Consider the following 20,902-nt stretch of genomic DNA (forward strand, 5'->3'; position numbering starts at 1 on the left):
TGTAACAAATTGGCCACCATTTCACAAATTGACCATAAACTGGCCGTATACTACGTTTTGACCTAGTCTTGTGTGGATCTAGGACAAGCTAGCTTCTGTGGGATTATAGAGGCTTCATTGTAAATTTGAAGATCTTATCAGGTTCATATTGACTTGCTTACTAAGATAAATTTAGCATTTGCTGTTAGTTTAGGTAAGGTTGATTGTAACAGTAAGCCAGTAAATTAGCACAAAGTTAGTTATATTGATAGGAAGTCTATCAACCACCTCTTGCACAGCAGTGGAGTCAGTGATACATTTTCATGCAGTATCATGCCTCCTGCTGATCTGTGTCTACACTGACTTCTGAGTGGTTGAGGCTGCTACAGCAAACCAAGCTGATGTAGGTCATCTGGCCTTCTGGATCAAAGTTCTGGCATCCTAGGCCCAAATAACATTTTATTATCATTTTATTACCATGGCCCTCTGAACTTTGGGATGTAGCTGTAGTCTTTGGCCTCCTTCAGTATCACAAATATGAGAATGACAACTCATGTCTAGCAAATGGGTGTTATAATCAGGTCACACAAGGCTGCAGATGTGTCCGCTATTATAGTGCTGCTTCTCACAAATGTATTAGCAACTACATGCAAAGTGAATTATATACTTATTGGCACAAGGGAAGACTGGATTATTACTATTATTATAAAGATCTTAGAAATAAAGCTTCAACATCATCAATGGCATCATTCACTCGTAAAAGCATTATTCAATAGCACTACTAGTGGTCAAAAACTCCACAGCAAACCTTTAATGCAGTTACAGAATCATGCTTCATTTTATGTGTAAAGTACTTCACCATGAGTTGAGTTTTAAAGTAAATTTATAACCTTGAAGACAGCAGTTGACAAAACAATTACCTCAAAGTCCATTTAGTAGCTTTATGATTAAAGGCCGCCCTTAAATCATATGATGTTCTTCATTAGCAGATTGGAATTGGATGAAAGTCAGACAGGATTTGCATTGGATGAGAAGTTCTTAAAGTGCTCAGTAAAAATGGACATTGTAACATCTATATTACTATTTCTATAACCGGATAATATCTTACACAATGCCTAGTGAAGTGAAAGGCATGATAGCAGAGCATCAGCAGCCGCTTCAGTCCCCCATCAGTGTCTTCACAGGATGTGTTTAGGCACCCATGTTTTGGCAGTGCTCAGAGCACAACACGCAATCACTGTAGTTATGTGCATAAAATGGAAGAAAATAGACTTTAAGTGAAAATATGCTTGGGGCTGCATGTAAGACATGAGTGAAAGGAAAGCTGATACATCTACTGTATATGTTCCGTCAGATGTGTAAGACCGACAACTGAAAAATACAGCTGAAACTTTTGCTGTGCAGAAGATGTTAGCAGCTATTCTACTACAGAAAAATCCAAAATAGTTATTAAATGCATCTTGAGGTTAGATTGTTCTGTCATGTTCATCATGAGTTTCAGGAGTTACACCACTGCACATAGATCACTGTTTGGTTTGGCTTCCAGCTGCAGAGTTAAGTCGATTCTCAGCTGATGTTTTCGGAGCTAAAATCTCATAGTGAACTCATGGTATTTAGCCTAGCTAATCAGTCAATCCATAATCAGATTTGGATTTATTTCCAAGTGTTATAAAATGGCTTTTCTCAATCTTTCTCTTCCCACAGCCTTAACAAAATACTGTGCATTCTCACTACAGCGGAGTGCTGTTGCACCTCTCTAACCCTTTTAATTTTAGCACCCGTACACCTGGTCTGCGCTCATCCACGTACTCCAGGACTGGGTTGTCATATGCCAGCTCTACCTTCCTCTGGGCTGACTCCATCTTCGGGTCAACAGAGGTCATCTGTGTCGATATGTCTTCCTCTTCTTCCTCTCCCTGCCCCTCCTTGCATGCAAAGCTACAGCAGACAGTTGCCTTGGTGATCAGGCGATCAAGCGGTTTGAGAGAGCGCATCCACTGCGGGAGGAAATCCCAAGTCTGGAGCTTGGTGGGCAGGTGACGGGGGCTGCGAGCCTGCATTACATTTACCATGGTGATGAAGACAGTCACGCCTAGGAAAGGAGCCCCGACCCCAGCCATCACCCTCCAGCCGGCCAGTGAGAGACCCAGCACCAACGAGGGCAGGAGCAAGAAGCAAAGTAGAAGATACAGAACTGCAAACCAGCGGTACTTGGCGGTGCGCTCCCCCAGGACACGAGCCATCCTTATTGGCAAACGTGTGAAGGGAAGAGGATACCACAGCAGAATGCCAAAGACGTTAAAGAAGAGGTGACAGAGAGCGATCTACGTAAAGAGAATATAAAAAGATATAGTATGAGAGTGCTGAAGGTCATAATTCATCACAGTCATTTTCTCAGTGTTACATCCTCAGAAGCAGGCTTATCATGTAGCATTCATACCATAAAGATAATCCTATGTCATGATACGGTTCTAATTTTCACAGTTTTGTGTCCTACATCAGCATTTTTCCCTGAAGCATCATCTCATTTGCCTCAAAAGCTCCTGCTCATACATTTATGCATAAATCCATGTTCATAAATATACAGTACATTCAAACATTCTTATTATCCACCATCTGTCAATAATTCTCTGTAACTCTGTAAATCTTCTCTATATATTTTTGCTGGAATACATATTTGTCCATGTCCTTGTTGTTGTCTTGCCTTCTGTGTTCATCCTCGTGCCTACAAGTTCTTGCTTCTCATTTTCCTGCAGTTTTAAAATGGCTGTTGCATATGATAAAACATCAGCCTACTTGTATGGCAGCAGCCAGCTTGTTCCCGGGACTAGCTAGAGCTGCCAGCAGGGCTGTGGCAGTGGTGCCGATGTTGGACCCAAGGGTGAGAGGATAGGCCCGCTCCAGACTGATCACACCAATACCTGAGGGAGAGGACAGAGACATGCTGTGTTAAGAGACTCTGACAGCTATTTCCACTTATTCTTTAGAGGGTCATGGGGGCCTGGAGATGATTCTAGCGAACGTTGGGCACGAAGTGGGGTGCATCCTGGACAAGTCGCCAGGCAATCACAGGGCTGACACATGGACACAGACAACCATTCATATCTACAGGAAAAATTAGAGTCAAAAATCAAGCTCAGCTGCATGTTTTTGGTCAAATGAAGATCCTAAAACTGAAATGTAACAGTTTCTATCCATCTTTCTGCTGACATATTTGCAAATAATCTACGACTTTCTACAATCTGTGCATTACAATAATCAGCTCTCAAGATAAATATTATGACAAAGACAGCAACGTTTTATCAATAAAATTTTGTATCTTTGTCAGAAATTCCAGTACATTTAGTATCGGACAAATCCATCTTGAAAAAAGTGGAAATCATTGAGTGGGATTTCATTTCTGAGCAGCTGATATAATCTGAAGTCTGGAGTTACAAGGATAAGAAGCAGGATGAAAGCACAGTGAAAAAAATAGATGTGCTGAGAGATGTGCTGAGTCATGAAAATTATTCTCTAAAGTTTAAAAATAACCATTTAAACAATTCCAATTATTTAGCAGTAAAATGACATCTCAGATAAATAGACAAAATATAAAATTATTCACACTTGGTGTTTGAGATGAATAAAAGCCAATATTTGAAAAAGCAACAAGCATAGAGGTTGACAGATAAGATGACTAGTGACTGTCAAATGAGTCACTGCTTGATTGCATCTGACAACTAAAGTAGGGCAATGCTGTCATAGCATCTATGGAGTTGAAGGTACTGAAATTGTCACAAGACTCGATCAGAGGAAATAAGCAGGTTTATGGCATTATTTGGCCACATCTATGAAGTAGCCATTAAATATATGATGAAAGCAGTTGAGTAAACCTTTGCTTGACAAACACAATTTATTACTGTACCAGTAAATGTCTACATAGAGGTTGTTTTGTTACAACTTATCATTTGGTGCAGAAACCAAGGAAAACAGCCCAGTTTACAAGCTGCCATATTACAGGTGTAATTCATCTTTCTCTCTTTCTTACATTAAAAATAGTCATATACACATGTAAAACATGAAATGAGTTCATCCAAGTTAAGATACACAGCTGCTGTGGTTTCAAACCTCAAGTCAGAAGCAGAGTGCAGGCAAGTAACATAGCTTTACAGCAAGTACCTCTGCACACTCAAGCATAACATCTAATACTCAGTTGGGGTCTAGATCAGATTACATTACATTACAAGAGACAATGGGCCTCATGCATGAATCGTGCATATGCACAGATTAAATTGTGCGTGCAAACAATTTAAGAACTTTTGTGGCATTCATCAATACTTGCGTACTTCCCACTTGTTCTTAGGTAAGATCAAAATGTAAGCGTGTCCTAGACCACATGTAAGCCAATACACACAAAAGCCAACAAAAGCCAAAAAGCAATTTACTTTATGAAAACACAGACGAAATATGTCCTAGAATTATTTATTCATTTAATAATTTTAAATGTTTACACTTATGATTAGGTCTAGCCTAAATAACCAATATGCCCACACACACACACACCTGTCTAATCATTAAATTATGACAGCACACATCATCAATTAGGATTTTTCATAGTATGTAAAGTAGTAAGATGCCCAACGAATCCACCATGGCTTATTTGCCACTGCTGGATGTTTGGCCAGCCAAGCCTTGAGAAGAGAGCATATATTTAAAGATCAAGCAGATTTGGGTTGAATGGAGCTCATTGAGTGAGAGTGACAGTTTAGTGATAAAGTGCCGCAGAAAAATAAAATCAAAACTAAAATTTGTAGCTCTGTACTGCAGTTTTTCCTTTATTAGGGCCCAAGCACCTAGCGGTTCACTCACATTCCTCATTCAAATATGTGAGTATTTTTCTGTGTCCAGCTGCAGTTACTTATTGTCTCTACACACCTGACAGTACACATTTCAATCAAACTTTGACCAGGTCATGTGGGTTAAAAATCTTTACTTTTCTAAAAATAAACTTGATGAAAATTAGGAAATTAATTTTTAATTAAGTTTTACACACAAACTCATCAAGAGTTTTGTTTACTAATTGAAATTCAAGTGAATGAGCCCAAAACTTGCATAATTTTGATGCCACAGGTGTGAACAAGACAGACATGTCTCACCCTGCAGAAAATTCTCATCCTCACACCGTTGAGATTTGACGCCGCCGCAGTGAAAGTTCAGACAGAGACGACTGAAGATTTTCTGTTTGTATATTGTAGTTTTGTTTTTGAACAGATTTAGTTGTTTATGTGTTTGTTTTTCTATCAACTGAATGTGTTTTCTTGTAGCTGCAATCTTCGCCATGACAGAGGAAGGTGCTATAAGTTTATTGTACATGCTCCAGTCTGCACCAAACGTTACATGTTTGATAAGAGTCCCGGCCTGAACACGTCTACATGACAATATTCCATCAGTGATGCAAACTGGCTGAATAGCGCCCCCTACGAAATTTCAGCAAAGCAGCCCCAGCAGCAGGCAAAACAGTGGACAAAGGAAGTGATGTTTATTTCCTTCTTGCATTGTCTGAAAACAGCCCGGGTCTGAGGACATCTACATGCCCATGACAGAAGACCTATGATTGCGTGGTGGCCCAACGTGCATGGAGGCGCGAGGGCCCATTCATCGCTGCTTGCAGCTTTAATTTGATAAATTCTCTCTTGATTTTGTAGGACTGACTCTGAGATGATCTCTGCTCAGGTGGATTGTCTTGATGGTCCAGGTGCACCCTGGGAGGTGGATGGCACACTGGAGCCAGATGCATCTGAAAAATAAAAGACTGTTAATACATATGTCAATTGTTTCGTTTATTCATATACCAGTGATTTAAAGCTAAGGCTTAAAACAAAAATTCAAGTGTTTTTGAAAATACATTTAATGTGGAATCAAATGGGGCAGTCAACTAAATTCCCTTTGAAGATTAAAAATTTGGATTGATGCTTACCATTGTCTTCAGATCTTGCTAGTTGATCCTGGGGTGTGCTGTCTGGTGCTGACGGGACATTTCCTGGCTGTGGTAGGTCACTGTCCAGCAGAATATCAGACTACCACCTGACAGAGAAACCTCTCTAATGATGGCTCCAATGCGTTCATCCATATCTGTTGTTTTGACAGTTTCCTGGCCTCCTCCCGTGGCTGTAATAGTATGCCTGGCAGCAGACAGTCGTTTTTTGGCATCCATTTTCAGAACAAACCATTTTTTAAATTTCACTAAGAGTTGTTTCTTCTGCTCACGCAGCACCGGTGATCTCTGCTTTGCGCTTTTCTGGACCGATGACCCCAATGCTCACACTTGAAAATAACGAATAGAAACTTAGTGAAGTTTCGTTAAGAAACTTCACTAAGTTTCTATCTCTGAAGAAGGAAAGTTTCTTTTATCTTTTTGCTGCCCTTAAGTGGCATTTTCCTTTCTTTTCTTCTTTTGTCTGAGTCAATGTCACCTGTCTAAAGTCTGCTGCTGTTATATAGGGTTATTGCAAATTATTGCAAATTGCCTGGCACACACATCCAATTTAAGATCAAACACAATTCATCAAGATATTCAGGTGGGTAAGAACTGACTTGGCTGTCAGCGCACGTTTCATGAATCCCACGTAGGATTTTCTTATTTTCCTCTTATTGCTTTGTGCAAGAACAAATATAAGAGAAAAATAAGAAAACATTCATGCATGAGACCCATTCTCCCTTAAGGCCCAGCACTCAAATGAAACAGAGTCATAACTGAAGTCTTAGGATGAGAAGAAACAACACATCAGTCCAACCTTCAGACTGGACAGATGCTGGAATCGCCCCTAGACTATAAACACCACAAAATCCCCAAGCACAAGTAAAATAAACTAAACTGAGCAGCAGAGTCAAGTTGGACAGCGAGAGGTGGGTGTGGTGTTTGTGAATGTGAACTTGAGGGAATTCAGCTTAATAAAAGCTTATTTTGTTGCTTATTTGAGATAATAACTGTTTAAGAAACATGACCAAAATAACCTGCAATATTATTTAAGGTTCAGGGCTCGTCTGATTCTCTCTTCATTTACAGTCCAGTTTGGATGAGAACATGCAACTCCCTCAGGTCACACTTTTATTAACAGCCTTCAGTTGAGGCCTAGGAAGCATCAAAACGTAAAGTCACTCTCTACAGCATTTTAGCCTACTTGGTCATATTTATGCCTCCTCATGACTTATAACCTTTTGTTGCAGCCATTGGCATTAATATAATAATCCCTGAATGATCCATTCTCACTGCTTCACTACGTCACTATGTGGATCATTTCTGAATTTCCTGTGCTACTTTGCAGATGTTAGAACCAATCATCTATAGCACCTTTTCCTCTGAACATATTGTGACCTGCACACATACAGTATGTGTCATGCTGGAATTGATCACACATGCATCACTATAACGTATACTACCTCTGAATAATAAAGAAAAGTGGCATGATAGACTGAAATGTTAAAGTGACAGAAGAGAAATCACCATCATCCAGAGATGTGCTGGTATCAAATTGTCATGCTACGATTATTGTGGCCAAAAATAGCACAGTCAATGGTAATATCATGATAATCATCAAACTTTTCTGAAATACTAGTATATAGTAAACTTACTTCACACTATGATCAGCTTGGATTTAATCAAAGCTAACAAACTGAACAGATAACTAATATTGCTGTACTCTGCTAATTACAGTAAGTAACATAAAAAAGACAGCAAGACAGACAGAAGCCTGGTTCCTGCTGTGTCCCTGCTTTACTTGAAAAAATGTATTTTCTTGTGGCTCATCAAAATAAAACTGTAAACAAAGGCAGAAGAGTTTGGCTGTGTTCACAATGTCCTCTAAAAAAGGGTGATAACAGACACAGTAATGACGGTAATGGAAATGGTCAGCAGTATTGTTACCAGCAGAATGTTTCACCATGGTCTAGAGTAAGAACCGTATACCTGCACATCTCTACCATCATCACTCGTTCAAATCTGACATGAATGAGACTTGCAGTTGCTTCTTGATATATACTGATGTAGAACTAAAAAAAGTACCATTAAGTACTAGTAGTAGTAGTAGTAGTATTACGATAGAGAGAAGTACATATGCTTGGGACAACTGCCATGGATCAAATAGTTGTTTAACATTACTTCTCTTCATCTCTTCTGCTGTAAGAACTTGCTGCCACAGGTTTCAGTATGTGAAAGACTCAGAGGTGCTGACAGTGTACACGGATGAATTGATATTACTTAGTATTTTAATGGCTGGAGTGTTTAAAATGCTGTCTTCAGCCTGCGGGGGTCACTGAGGTGGGTGATGGATGAGAGTAGCGAAGACTATAAAACAAAGTCGTGCAGCAAATTCCAGACGAGGCAGATTCCAGCAGTTCCAGATGAAGAACTGACAGAACAGATCTGCAGCAGCAACGGTTAGAAGACCAGTCACTGATGGCTGTTTGTCTCAGACGCAGTGAGTCAAACAATCAACAGACAAAGAGCAGCTATTTGGCAGCAGCTATAAAACTGATAAATTTGGTATTTAGTTTAATATTAGATAAGTGCTTCCCCATGTCTTACTGTGGCTTTACATGTGATTTTGCTGCATGTTTCTCGTCAAAAGACAGTAGAAACAAACAGTCAACCACTGTGAACTCATTTTGCATGTTTCCACTGAATTTTTGTCCCTCTGTGCCAAAGTGTTTTTTATCCACAGTTGTCATGCTCAGCAGAATCAAAATCACAACGTTTCCCAGAAATTAAAAAAAGCCCAGGAAGTGTTGATACATAAACCTACTCAAATTGATTAGTATTCATAAAAGTATCTATTTATTTATTTATTTGCCATCAAAGTAACATCTGTCATTTTACTCATAACAGATGTTGGTTTTACATAACTCTTTGGTGACAGAGTACTGTATTAGTAGACATCATCATATTTCATATAAGACAAATTCTAAATCTCAGATAAGGTTTCAATAAAAGAAAATAACAAAATCTAATATGAAAGAAATATTATGTGCATGTGTTGCTTGTATTTGAATTGTTTTCATACATTACATCCACACATTTTCTCATCGTTAGTTAAGGCAGATATTACTCACCTACCAGCGGAGTCATGGCGGAAGTAAAGATAGAGCTACTCTGGACCACAAATGTCACACCAGCACCCACAAACATGGCCATGTATCCTGCCAGCCACCCAAACGGATATGGCAGGTCTGATACAGTAGAGAACAGAAATTACACAAATGTATTAACAATAAACACTGAAATATCTGCAGTATCAAATTCAGTTCTTGCACACTGTATTCTTCATATTCTACTGATATATATGAGATAATCAATGAGTAGGTGTGCGTTTAACAGTTTTAATGCTGCATGTGGAGGCGCATCAGTATAATTGCTGATAAACTCCAGCAGGTCAAAGGCATACCGACCTGTGTTGATGACTCTCTGGATGGCCTTTGCTACTTGGCCTTTGAGAAGAGAGTTAAGCAGCTTGACCAGAAGCAGCAGACAGGTGCAGAGGACGACCAGGGAGCCTGCCAGGAGAATCAGACCCACGGAGAGGTCTGACAGCTGGGTAGACACAAACAAATGTCTACCTGCAGAGTGACAGGACCAACAATGATCAGGATATTAACACACAGACACCTTCGTTTCATTACATTAATAGGACTGAAGTACTGAGAGGGAAATGCATACTGCATGATGCCAGACTCATTGTAAGAATGTAAGAGTGGGTGGGTAAGAAATATTATTGAGTTGGAACTCACATTTGTGTAAATGGTAATGGCCGGGGCTACAGTTTTCAGGGGTAGTGCTTCCATTTCCATTGGACTGAAAAAAAGAAAGAAAGAAGCAACTGTGATGAGAAGGCAAATTAGCAACACAATTTTTACTGGCAGCAGTGACAGGCTCTATTTGGCGCCAGTGTTGTGATACAATGTGTCTGCATGCGCAGGAGACAGCGGTGGAGACAAGCCATTACCATAACGAGGTCAGTCTGGCACCATTCTTTCACCAGGCTCCTGTTCCTCATGTCCTCATTTCCCATGGCGATGCCTGTGATCACACACTTGTCGAGCTGTGGACAGAAAGGACAAATATTTTTCATCTTTCAAATTCAGCAAGTTAAGACCCTTAATAGAAATCATAGCCTCAATTCCCATCTCAGTGAGGACCCTGCTGACATGTCTCTCTGCAAGACACTTTGTGACGGCAGCTGACTGTTCACTTATCCCTGCAAACCTTACCTTTGCTTCACCTGTAAAGCTTTGCAGATTTGCAGAATTTTAAATTCTTCGTAGTATTTTTTTACACAATGGGTCTTTGATTTTAGATAGAAGAAGACAAAAGCAGGCTTCTCATTTCTAGATGACAATTTTGCCTGCTGAAATGATTAGTGCCACTGGTAGATTTTATCAGCTGTAGCTACAGTTAGCTAATTAAACTAACATTGCTTACTTTTTAATGTTTCCATCTGAGTTATTGTTTTAAAATGAGAATCTTGTCAGAGGGGTCTTAAATATGCATTTGATGGCTCCGTATATGATATCTTGCTAAAAGATTGAGGCTAAGGCTGCATGTCCTCCATAAAAAGTCAATGTCCTCACCAGACAGCAATGTTTGTGTAGTGTTATAGCTATGATAAGGTAAAATGTAAGATCAAACTGTTATTTTGTTCTAACATGAGCCTTTTAGGCTTACCTAACTTTCTTACAAACAAATTTTCAAACAGCATGTTTTCACTTTTAACTTTACAAGAGAAAATTCTTTTAGGATGACGACTAATCCATCTGTTTGGCAAACATAATGCTATCTCAGGTAATGTTTGCTAGAGTTACTGGAGTGTAACCTTCCCCATATCAAATTGAGAGCAGCACAGAAGCGCTAACGTTACCCTGGCCTCAACTCTAATAGCATCCAGCTCTCAAACAGTGGGGAGATACTATGCAGAGGAAGTGCTAGCCATGAACAGGGTTTTTATAACGTAACCTGTAACCCACAAACTAAACATAGCACAAAAAGTAAAGAAATTTGTGTTTGGTAGATTATTTCTTTGTTGTATCAATGACTCTTGGCAATAAATCTTATACCGTTGGAAAGCCTGTTTATTTCCCTTTTAAATGGTGCCACATTTGTAAGGAACATACATTCATGAGATGAGCAGCAGAGCTGAGTATGTGGGTTGCGCCCATGAAAAATTTGCCAAATCTTCTCTGCCAATGCTAAACAGCTTATTTTGTTGTTGGTATGGGCTCTTGTTTTGAGCTTCTGGTACTCCCTGTGCTGCCAGGAGGCCTGCCATGACTGCCCTTCACCGTCAGGCCCGTTTGCGCTGGTGTTGGCAACACGTGCCCTGGAACCTGAACATGTGGAGGAACGATATGTTCAGTGATGAGTCCAGATTCTGCCTACGGCGGTTGGATCGTAGGGTCAAAGTGTGGAGAAGACGCAGAGAATGCTATGCTAATTGCTGCACTGATAGAGTATCATCTTTTGGTGGAGGCAGTGTGATGGTGTGGGGTGGCATCTCCTTCACTGGAAAAACAAGACTTGTCATCATTGGAGGCAATCTCAATGCAGAGAGATATCGAGATGAGATTCTGCAACCAGTGGCAATCCCATATCTCCACAGTCTGGAACCGAACTCTATCCTCCAAAATGACAGCGCTCGCCCCCACAGAACAGGGTTTATCAGAGACTACCTCCAGAATTTGGGAGTGGAGTGGATGAAATGGCCTGCCAGCAGTCCTGACCTCAACCCCATTGAACACTTGTGGGATCAGCTTGGGCGTGCTGTTCGTGCCAGAGTGACCAACACAACCACGTTGGCTGACTTGCGACAAATACTGGTTGAAGAATGGGATGCCACAGCAGTGCAAATTTGTCATGGGCGCAACCCACATACTCAGCTCTGATGCTCATCCCACAAATGCATGTTCCTTACAAATGTGGCACCATTTAAAATGGAATTAAACAGGCTTCCCAACAGTATAAGATTTATTGCCAAGAAACATTGTTACAACAAAGAAATAATCTACCAAACACAAATTTCCTTACTTTTTGTGCTATGTTTAGCTTCCTAGTTAATTTAATATATATATATATGTATATGTATATATATAAGTAAGTAGAACACTAGTTATCAATCGAAACGAAAGGCTGATTGGACAATTGTCATTTGAGGGAGGGGTGTAGTGACCTATTGATTTGAAAAATGGTAATTGGTGGATAGTGTTACCTGTATTATGAGCTTGGTGACTGGCTCAGTGATGACTTTGAGCAGCTCAGGTGCCTCCTCCCCAGGTTGGAGACTGAAGCTGGTGACCAGCAGGTGTGACAGTCGGGTCATGAGCCCGCTCACCACCTCCAGCGGCAGCAGAACCAGGACAGACAGCCAGTTGAAACAATCGTGGATTGTTGCCCCGGCAAAGGCACTGCAGTGGGTCACAGTAAATTTCTGTGTTAACTAAGGTCAACCATCAGTGTGATCAACCACTCAGAATGATTGCTTGTTAATCTGCTTTTCACAGCTCAGCTTTTTTTGGATGTGTGATATAATGAGCATTTCAGTTTGGACTCAGTGTGTGAGTATATTATAAAAGATTAATAAATTCTGTTTATTTTACCAGACAAAGATTAAATAACATGCCATCTGTTCAGTGTCATATCTCCTCGTGCCAAAGAGTTACTGGTGTGGGATCGATGTGGAACGGTGCCATTATTGTCGCTGTTGTAAAAATTACACTCAACTGGAGGCTGAAGCAAAGAGGCAGCGAGCAGCTGCTAATGCTTTCTATTCACCCTCCTCTGCACTTTTAACACTTTTATCCTTCTTTCCTCCACCCCCCCACTTATCCTCTTCACTTTTCCATTTCAATTTCTTCTTGTCTGCTCCTCTGCTCCCCCTCCACTCATCCTTAGCCTTGCCAACCTCACTCACCGTTGAAACTCGGTCCTCTCTGCGGCTTGCATCATGGCGACGATGGTGTTCGTGACTGAAGTCCCAATATTGGATCCCATGATGACTGGAACAGCCGACCTCACTTCTAACACTATGAGTTGAGACCACACAGAAAGATTTTACTTGAATCTTGAATTCTCAAATTGAATTTTCAGTTAGTACATATAATATGTATCTGCACATACAGTTAAAGGGGATGTATCATGAACATTCCCAGGTCTATATTTATATTCTGGGGCTTGACTGGAATATCTTGATGATTTACAGTTACTCAAAAGACAGTCAGTCAAAAATCCACTTATTTGGCCCTTTATGCAGCCCCTCAGCTAAGCCATTATCTGAAACAGATCGTTTTAGCTCCTGTCTCATTAAAGCCCCCTTCCTGATGTGAGCCCACTGTTCTGATTGGCCAGCTCATCTCAGTAGGCTACGTAAACTAATGGATTTCACTTATTTTTCTCGTTCTCTACTCGAAATACAAACTTCTCTAAAATGTGTAAATGTGTGTCTTTATTGTGAGAGATGACGCATTATGCACATAATTACTACACATGATCTTTGACATTTCAGAATGCAAGATGAGTTTTAATGAAGATGAGAGGTGATTGTCATTTTCAGGTGAATGGAAGCAGCTTAGCCTTTACTCTCTGCAGCAGGGTTTATTGTTGAGGAAGCCTTTAATGATGATGACCTATAGGACACATGCACGCAAGCACACACTCATACAGACGCACATTCATGCGTCTGCATTTCTTTCTCTCTTTGATAATTACCCATAATCTTCTTCCTTGCTCTCTTACAGAAAGGCTTTAGCAGCTGAGAATCAGCTCTGGCGTACTGATATCACTCATTTTAACCACACAGACAAAAGATGGAAAGACTTGGATCCTGCACTCATTTCAAGCAGACAGGTCATGGCCTTACTGTGTGATGGTCTTATGAGGCATAATAAACTGTAGACCGACTAAGATGGTGGGAGATTACAGGGTGTGAAATGGTTTGATTTGATTATCCCTCTGATCACAGTGCTCTCTGCTGGATTACAATAATTCTCAGGTGGTTTTCACGAATGATCACCACAATCTCAAAATGGCAATTTTCAGGTCAGCTAGTCACAGTGTGTTGTAATAATCACACAAAAGATAATCACACAACAGCTTATTACCACAGATAATTATCAAATTAAGTTTGAAGGATAATGCTAATGAAATTCTATGCTAATGATTTTTTTTGTCAAAAATTTCAATGGAAGGACCAAAATTAACAATGAATTGAACATACTAACAAGTATTATCTCTATTAAAGCCTGATACATCTTATTATGTGCCATAGACCTTAAAAACACTTTTATGAACCACACTGTTTCACTGGCTGACATGTCTGTTGTTCCTTCATCATGATGATCATGGGCACTGTGAGTCAATCCAATATTCACTGTCTTGTTGCTGAAAATATTCATTAAAGTATCAAACACACAGCTGGAATTAGTCCTCAACAAATGTTTCCTAACAAAACACAGTGCCCAGATGTTTCAGAAAATTATTTTGCCTTTTTAAAAAATAATATTATTAAATTATATTTTAAGATAGAATATCTTTTAGATAGGAAAAAGATAGAATAATACCAGCCTTATCCCTTAAATTATATAACAAGATAGAGGAGAATGCACTTCTTGGCTGCTAGTTTGCATTTGACTGATGCAGCACGCTAATGTATGTGTGTGCGTGTGTGTATATATATAGAGATATAACTGCCTCTGTCCTAATACACACTCATCTACTTTTACATTTATGCATTTAATATAAGCTGTTTTCGCTTATTTGGTCCTTAGTGCTGAGTAGCAAACCAAGTAGCATAATTTATTGTATCCTCCATAGGGAACACAGCATATGATTGGGCTTAGAGCCAGAAAACTGAGATTATAACCATAAACTGCAAATTAATTAGATGTATTTGTTATTGCCACAGATGCAACATGGGAATTTCTTTTCAGTTTTTATTGCTATGTTCCTGTTTTCTGTTTACTGTAATATCTTTGCATGCAGAATAATAGCCCACAGATACACACAAGCATACACTGTATACAATACATACACACACATCTCAGAATAAATTAGGCTAGGATGGACATCTTTCCATTTAATAGTCTTATTTAAAACTTTTAAGAGCTCTACCTCAGTATGTGGCCCTTGCACAATTACACATGCTTTCATGCGCCTACTCACATCCGGAGGCCACCAGACTGACGACGATGGAGGTGGAGGTGGATGAGCTCTGGACCAGCACAGTAACCAAGATCCCCACTACCAGCCCTGCCACAGGGTTAGACAGCACCGCATTGTCCTGGAAGATGTCCCCTGCTACTTTACCTGGTTAAATATGCCACCCACATACACACAAAAAGACTGAGACATGACAGGGTTGGTAGCCAAGAGCAATATTAGACAGACTCAAAATGCTTGTTTCCCCAAATTCCACAAAGGTCACCGGATGAAGCTTTGCAGTAAATTAGTTGGACAATTAGTTGGACAATGTGAACTGTTCCGCAGTGACTCACTTATTTGTCAAACATCAACTGGCTGAGTCACTATCAGCCCACTGAGGGGGAAATGAGTGTTATAATACTTACCCCCTGCTAACTGGAAGGCAGAGCTCAAAGTGTCCAAGGAGCAAACAAAGAGGAAGAGGAGAATGAAGAGGAGAGGGACCTTGGATAGATTGATAATTAGTTGTTTGATCCTGTTTGGACTCTCTGCTGAGGTCTGTGGAGAGGCACCTGTTCAAAACAACAACAACAAGAGAGGGGGGGCAGTTTAGCCCCACGGCGTGGCCTAAATATCTGGGATAGAGAACAAAGTTGACCTATTTTTCAAGTTAAAACAAACATAAAAATGCGGTATGTACACCACACTCTTTTTCTCATTCTAGAGATCGCCTCAGTAAGCAATTTCACATGTAGAGAGTAAAGCCATCTGACATACTATATTACCCATATGTAGCCAATTGCTGCTGAGTGACAGCAGGACTTTGCCTTTGTTGCCCAGAATGCATGATCCCACCGGCTCTGTGCATCTTTTGAGCACGCCCTTATCTAATGAGCATGTGGCTTGGTTTCTGCTGTTATTCACAGAGATCAGATCCACTGCCAACCTGGGGCGTGAATGTGTGATCCTCCTCTTCATGCCACTCTTGTACCTTTCTCTTTAGGGTGTCTGTCTGCCTCCCTGAGTGAAGGTTTGTTGGAGTGGTGATTGGTATGTTGGTGGTTGCCCTCAAAGCTGCTGGTGAGGTCAAGGGTGGAGCCGATGCCGGACTCCCTGTCGTCTTCCAGCAGGAATTTGGGTTGTGAGGAAAGCTGAGCACCATGCATCCTCAAACCTGACAACAAAGAAGAAGACTGCTCACTCAGCTGGCGAAGGTCCACTTTGAAGCATTTCAAAGGCACAAAACAGAGAGGGGGGAATCGAAACTAATAAGTTACCATTGTAGTCAAGTCCTGTGCTCCTTCCAGAGGACACTATAGTTATAGATCGAGATGACATGGTGCTTTGAATGCTGTATGGGGAGATGGATGTAATTAAAATCACAGAATGACACAGCAGAGCAGAAAATGTGAGAGTGAACATCTTTATCAGCCACCTGCAGCAGTAAAAAGAAACCAAAGGAGACCAACGTGTTTTTACATGAGGCCGTTTCTCACCACACCACTGAGATCAACAGACAAGCAATTAGAAGAGAACAAATGTGGCCCACATTGTTTGTAATTGCCAGCTGTCCTTGATTTGAGGTCAGATCACACACTTTAACCACAAACTGCGAGGCATCGCCTATAGCCTCTCAACAAATAAACGCCTTGTCAGAATCAATAAGGAAACATCAGTATCCATGTAACTTGTCTTGTCGTCCGTTTCCTGCAGCTGCAAGTCAGCTCTTAAAGGAACTCTATAGAGCAGCAGACTCCCTTCAAAGGTTTTCACGCTCTCGGCTTAAAGAGACCGTTTTTCCCCTTTTCATGTCAGCCACTTCACCGTATTTCGGGGACTCCAGTGGAGGAGGGAGTACTAATGTGTCTCTTAAAAGCAAAGAGGATGGAAGTGAGTTCAGTAATTACAGCAGCTGAAATTACAGTAATTGCAGTCACTGCATCATTCTCATTCTATGCTGCATCCTCCTGCAGGTTCGAATGTGCACAGAGGCCCCGTTAGCATATGTAAATCTGTCTGTATTTGTATGAGACAAGTTATATAGATAGCAGCTGAAAAAACCTTTGTGTGTGTGTGTATACTGAGTGTTATTCTCTAATCTACCTGCCCTACGCTCATCTGTTTGCCGGTCTGCCACTCTTTCTGTTTCTCTTCTTTTTGTGAGCTTGTCTTGTAGTCTGCCCCCATGACTCACATGTCTGTCTCTGTGCTGTTTATGCTTCACCAAAATTGTACTAATTGAGCTTTCCTTGAAGTGCAAAAATATAAGGATTAAAGAAACATTTAGTTACTCTTGTCAGTGAGTGACGGCCAACTTGCCAACATTTTCTAACAGATATATGAGCTGTGGAACCCAAGGCCTTTAGAATTCAACTTCAAATTAATTATTCATTTCAAATAACGACAGAAAGCTTCAATATTGATGACACTGGCTTCCAACATGGTATTAGTATAAGAATGTTATTTATCATAAATATGTTTCATATAGTAACATATGCAGTAAAGTATCTTACCTTGTCTGAAACAGTCGGAGGTGTTGTGCAAGTGTAAAACATCTTTAAATAAGCTATCAGGTCTGGAGGTGTGAGGAAGAACACCTCATCTCTTGTCGATTAACCTGCTCCATCATCGGAGACCTCATTGTTAATCAATAACACAAAGCCTTGACTTAATGATACATAAGTTGGGAAAGCACGTTGTGTGTTAAGTGATGAATGATGTTTGCTCAGCCAACTATTTTTTACCTGATTTGGGGCCAGATAAGATTCCAAGATGAAGAAGACTGTTTGGATGTGATTAATGATCCTTGTGTTTGTGGAGCTTCAAGTTTCATGTGTAAGGGCAGGAGAAATCTGACATCTAGTGGCAAATGTTGGAAGAAACGTATCATCATCTCATATTCTAACGCAGCTGTTTTCATCACGTACTGTAGCCTGGCAGAGATTAAAGCCCAGGTATTAAAAGAGCATTTCTCCCATGAGATAAGTCTCTGGAAGTATTTCAAACACGTACAGTGTAATCTGCTTGACTTGTGCAGAATGTTCAGGTACTTAGGTACTTTGCCAGGACTCAAGATCAAGCATGTTGTGATTGGACATGAGCTATCAGGCAGATTTTCTGAGATCCTCTTAGTGTACACACACGTACTAACATTTACTTACACACCTCACTACCCACAGGCAATGTCCTCCTCACCATGGGGGAAAGCCGTGATGACCTGAGCAACGGGGTAATTGTTAATAATTAGTCCAGCTACGGTTCTGTCATATCAGCAGTGCTCTCAACCAAATCTGCCAAACCTGCTGACCTCAGACTCACGTCAATGAACTCAGAGGACCAGAACTTAATAACCCCCTAGACTGAGTTGTTACTTTCCAAACAGTGATGACAGCTGGGAGCCGGAGAGAGAGATAACAGCTCTGTTGTTGCGCGGGCAGCTGAACTGGAGCCGAGGCTGCTGCTGTCAATGGTGGCGAGGGGGAGAAATCCTTGAGATTTGGCGCGGCATTGAGCACATGAAAAGAGAAACAGAGGCATACATATGGATACACACATAATCACTTATACACACATACACACGGCTCGGTCTCAGAGCTCTTTGGCAAAAAAAAACCCTTCCATGCTGCTAATCCCAGGTCCAGATGTGCAATTCAGAGAGGGCCACTTGGGGATAAACCGAACAGAGGCTATGTGGTCATCATACACCATCCTGTCCCTCAAACACCTGCCAATCAATGTGCTGTGGGTTCAAGCGTTACTCCTGTTATGCCCTTCAGTAGGCCGTGTTATCCTGTGTTAATCACACTGGAATGCCACATGATGCGTTCGCTAAGCTCTCAGTCTGTTATTTCAGCGAAGGGGATCATAGAAACATATCACTTCATTTTCTCTGGACATATGGCAGGTGATTCATGCATATCCATAAGCTGCAAATTTCAGGTTTTGAAGATATTATTTGCTTTTGTTGTTTTATTGTCATTAATGTTGTGGCAGGGTGACAGACTGAGACAATTCATACACTTCAAAAAGCAGATACACCTCTTTCACTTTGGTCACTGGCATGGCAATAAGTAAAATTATGTTTTTGGGCAAACAGGGAAACAATTACTAACTGTGGGGTTTTTTGTTTGTTTGAGAATTCTTAAACTTTTGTAAGCTTTTGTAAAACAGCAATATTTTAGGATGTATTTTAGGAGGCGTTATAAGGAGACTTGTGTGGTTCTGCTACTTGTTCTTATCCCACATTCTGTGTTTTTTTGACCTTTCAACTGCTGCATTCTTTGTGCTTGAAAAAACATTCAAATGTCAAACTGTGCAGCTCATTCAGCAGATGTGTGCTTTCATGTTTCTGTTTTCTAGCATATTCAAGCAATTTCATATTCGTTTTTAAACTTATACATTTAAATTTATAATTGCAGTCTATGAGAGAATTTGATCCAATTCAGTTGGAACCTTTGTCATTTTGAAACTCAACTGCTTGGACATCACTTAACCTACAGACCCCATTCAAAACATTCACAAAACTTTGTTTTTCAGAGTTATATTCTGTGTTGTGATACCTTTTGTACTTTTGGAGCAATTTAAGTCCAAAGTGAGGGCTTTTACAGCAGTTTTCTGAACTCACCAGTGTGTCATGTGACCAGAGTGGAGATTTTTTAGACCAGAAAAAATATTTAACACATCTCACTCACAGAATTTTAACTCCTCAAGCACATATCATACCTTAGAATTTTCCCACAAGCCTCCTCTCTCTCAAAATGAAAATATACTTTCCATAGGAGTTATAGTTTTTAAGATCTAAATCTTAATTGATAGAGAGAACGCTGTCACGCTCTCATTGACTGCAATGCAATCTGCAGGCTCTCAGTCTCCTCAGTCTCCAATTTCACTTACAGATTCTTTCTTCCTTCAGACACTTTGTGCACACATTGCACTTCCTCATACCCAGCAAGTCCCGCTGCCACTAATAATGTGAAAATCTCTGAGCTAGAAGCAACAAAATGTGTGGTTAAGTCCTGGTAATGGTCAGCTGTCCCTATTAGATTGCAAGGTTCTGGGTTTGATACCTGCTCAGGGCAGCACTCCTCATAACTCTGCTCCTATAAACAAAGTTACTTAATGTGTTCATTATGTACCATCAACTCTGGTGACCTTTGATATGATAAGAATGTCAGAGCAGCAACCCTTATTTTTTATCCAGTTAAAATTTATGGAGATCTGCTCAAATATTAAAGCATGTATTCAATAGCGCCACCATGTGGTCGGTTATTAAGCATTTTATGTTTTGGCTAATAACTCATGAACCCTTAGGAGAAGAAGCGTTTTTGTGTCGTGGGTTCCTGGGTTGAAGCTGATTCAACTGACATAGGCCATTTACGCCCATTCACGTCTTAAAAAAATCCCTTCCTTTTCCTCATTTTTTGCCTCTATTGGCACATATTTCATCCAATCATCACCTAATTTGGTACATGCTATATTTAGATGACCCCAAACAAAACTTATGAGTTTGTTTTTTGATATCGTTCACTGTTAATCTGTAATTGGTTACCAAAATTTTGAGGGCATTGCCCTTATGCGCTTTACTGGGCGTAACTCTTCAATGTAGAATTAAATTGCAACCAACTTTGGGAGTGTTGTTACAGCCACTCTGCGCATGTCGTGTAATATTTGATACAATTCTATCCAGAGAGGGTGCTACAGTAACAATATAACATGATATTTATACAAGTCTGTTGTCTTTAATAAGATGAGACTTTGCTCACA

General features: G+C 40.4%; 1 protein-coding gene across 1 annotated transcript; it reads right to left on the reverse strand.

Moving 5' to 3' along the window:
* Nucleotides 1–747: 747 nt before the first annotated feature.
* LOC122991079 (sodium-dependent phosphate transport protein 2A-like) lies at nt 748–17,765 on the reverse strand. Its single transcript, XM_044364698.1, has 13 exons — nt 17,653–17,765; nt 16,417–16,490; nt 16,131–16,313; nt 15,565–15,711; nt 15,161–15,304; nt 12,915–13,026; nt 12,213–12,408; nt 9,957–10,052; nt 9,742–9,805; nt 9,403–9,570; nt 9,067–9,183; nt 2,776–2,900; nt 748–2,303 (listed from the first exon to the last, which is right to left on the reverse strand). The coding sequence occupies exons 2-13, from the start codon at nt 16,475–16,477 to the stop codon at nt 1,710–1,712; spliced, it is 2,007 nt and encodes a 668-aa protein (XP_044220633.1). The 5' UTR covers nt 16,478–16,490; nt 17,653–17,765; the 3' UTR covers nt 748–1,709.
* Between the last annotated feature and the right edge of the window lie 3,137 nt (nt 17,766–20,902).

Source organism: Thunnus albacares, chromosome 10 (genome assembly GCF_914725855.1).
Source record: "Thunnus albacares chromosome 10, fThuAlb1.1, whole genome shotgun sequence".
Classification (NCBI taxonomy): domain Eukaryota; kingdom Metazoa; phylum Chordata; class Actinopteri; order Scombriformes; family Scombridae; genus Thunnus; species Thunnus albacares.

What these genes read in the sequence shown, in the direction of transcription:
- LOC122991079 (XM_044364698.1), bottom strand. Translation starts at nt 16,477, where the DNA reads ATGTCATCTCGATCTATAACTATAGTGTCCTCTGGAAGGAGCACAGGA. An exon ending in CAGACACCCTAAAGAGAAAG is followed by an intron (nt 15,712 to 16,130) that starts GTACAAGAGTGG and finishes TGTTTTGAACAG; the next exon opens with GTGCCTCTCCACAGACCTCA. An exon ending in CCATTACCATTTACACAAAT is followed by an intron (nt 9,571 to 9,741) that starts GTGAGTTCCAAC and finishes GTCACTCTGCAG; the next exon opens with GTAGACATTTGTTTGTGTCT.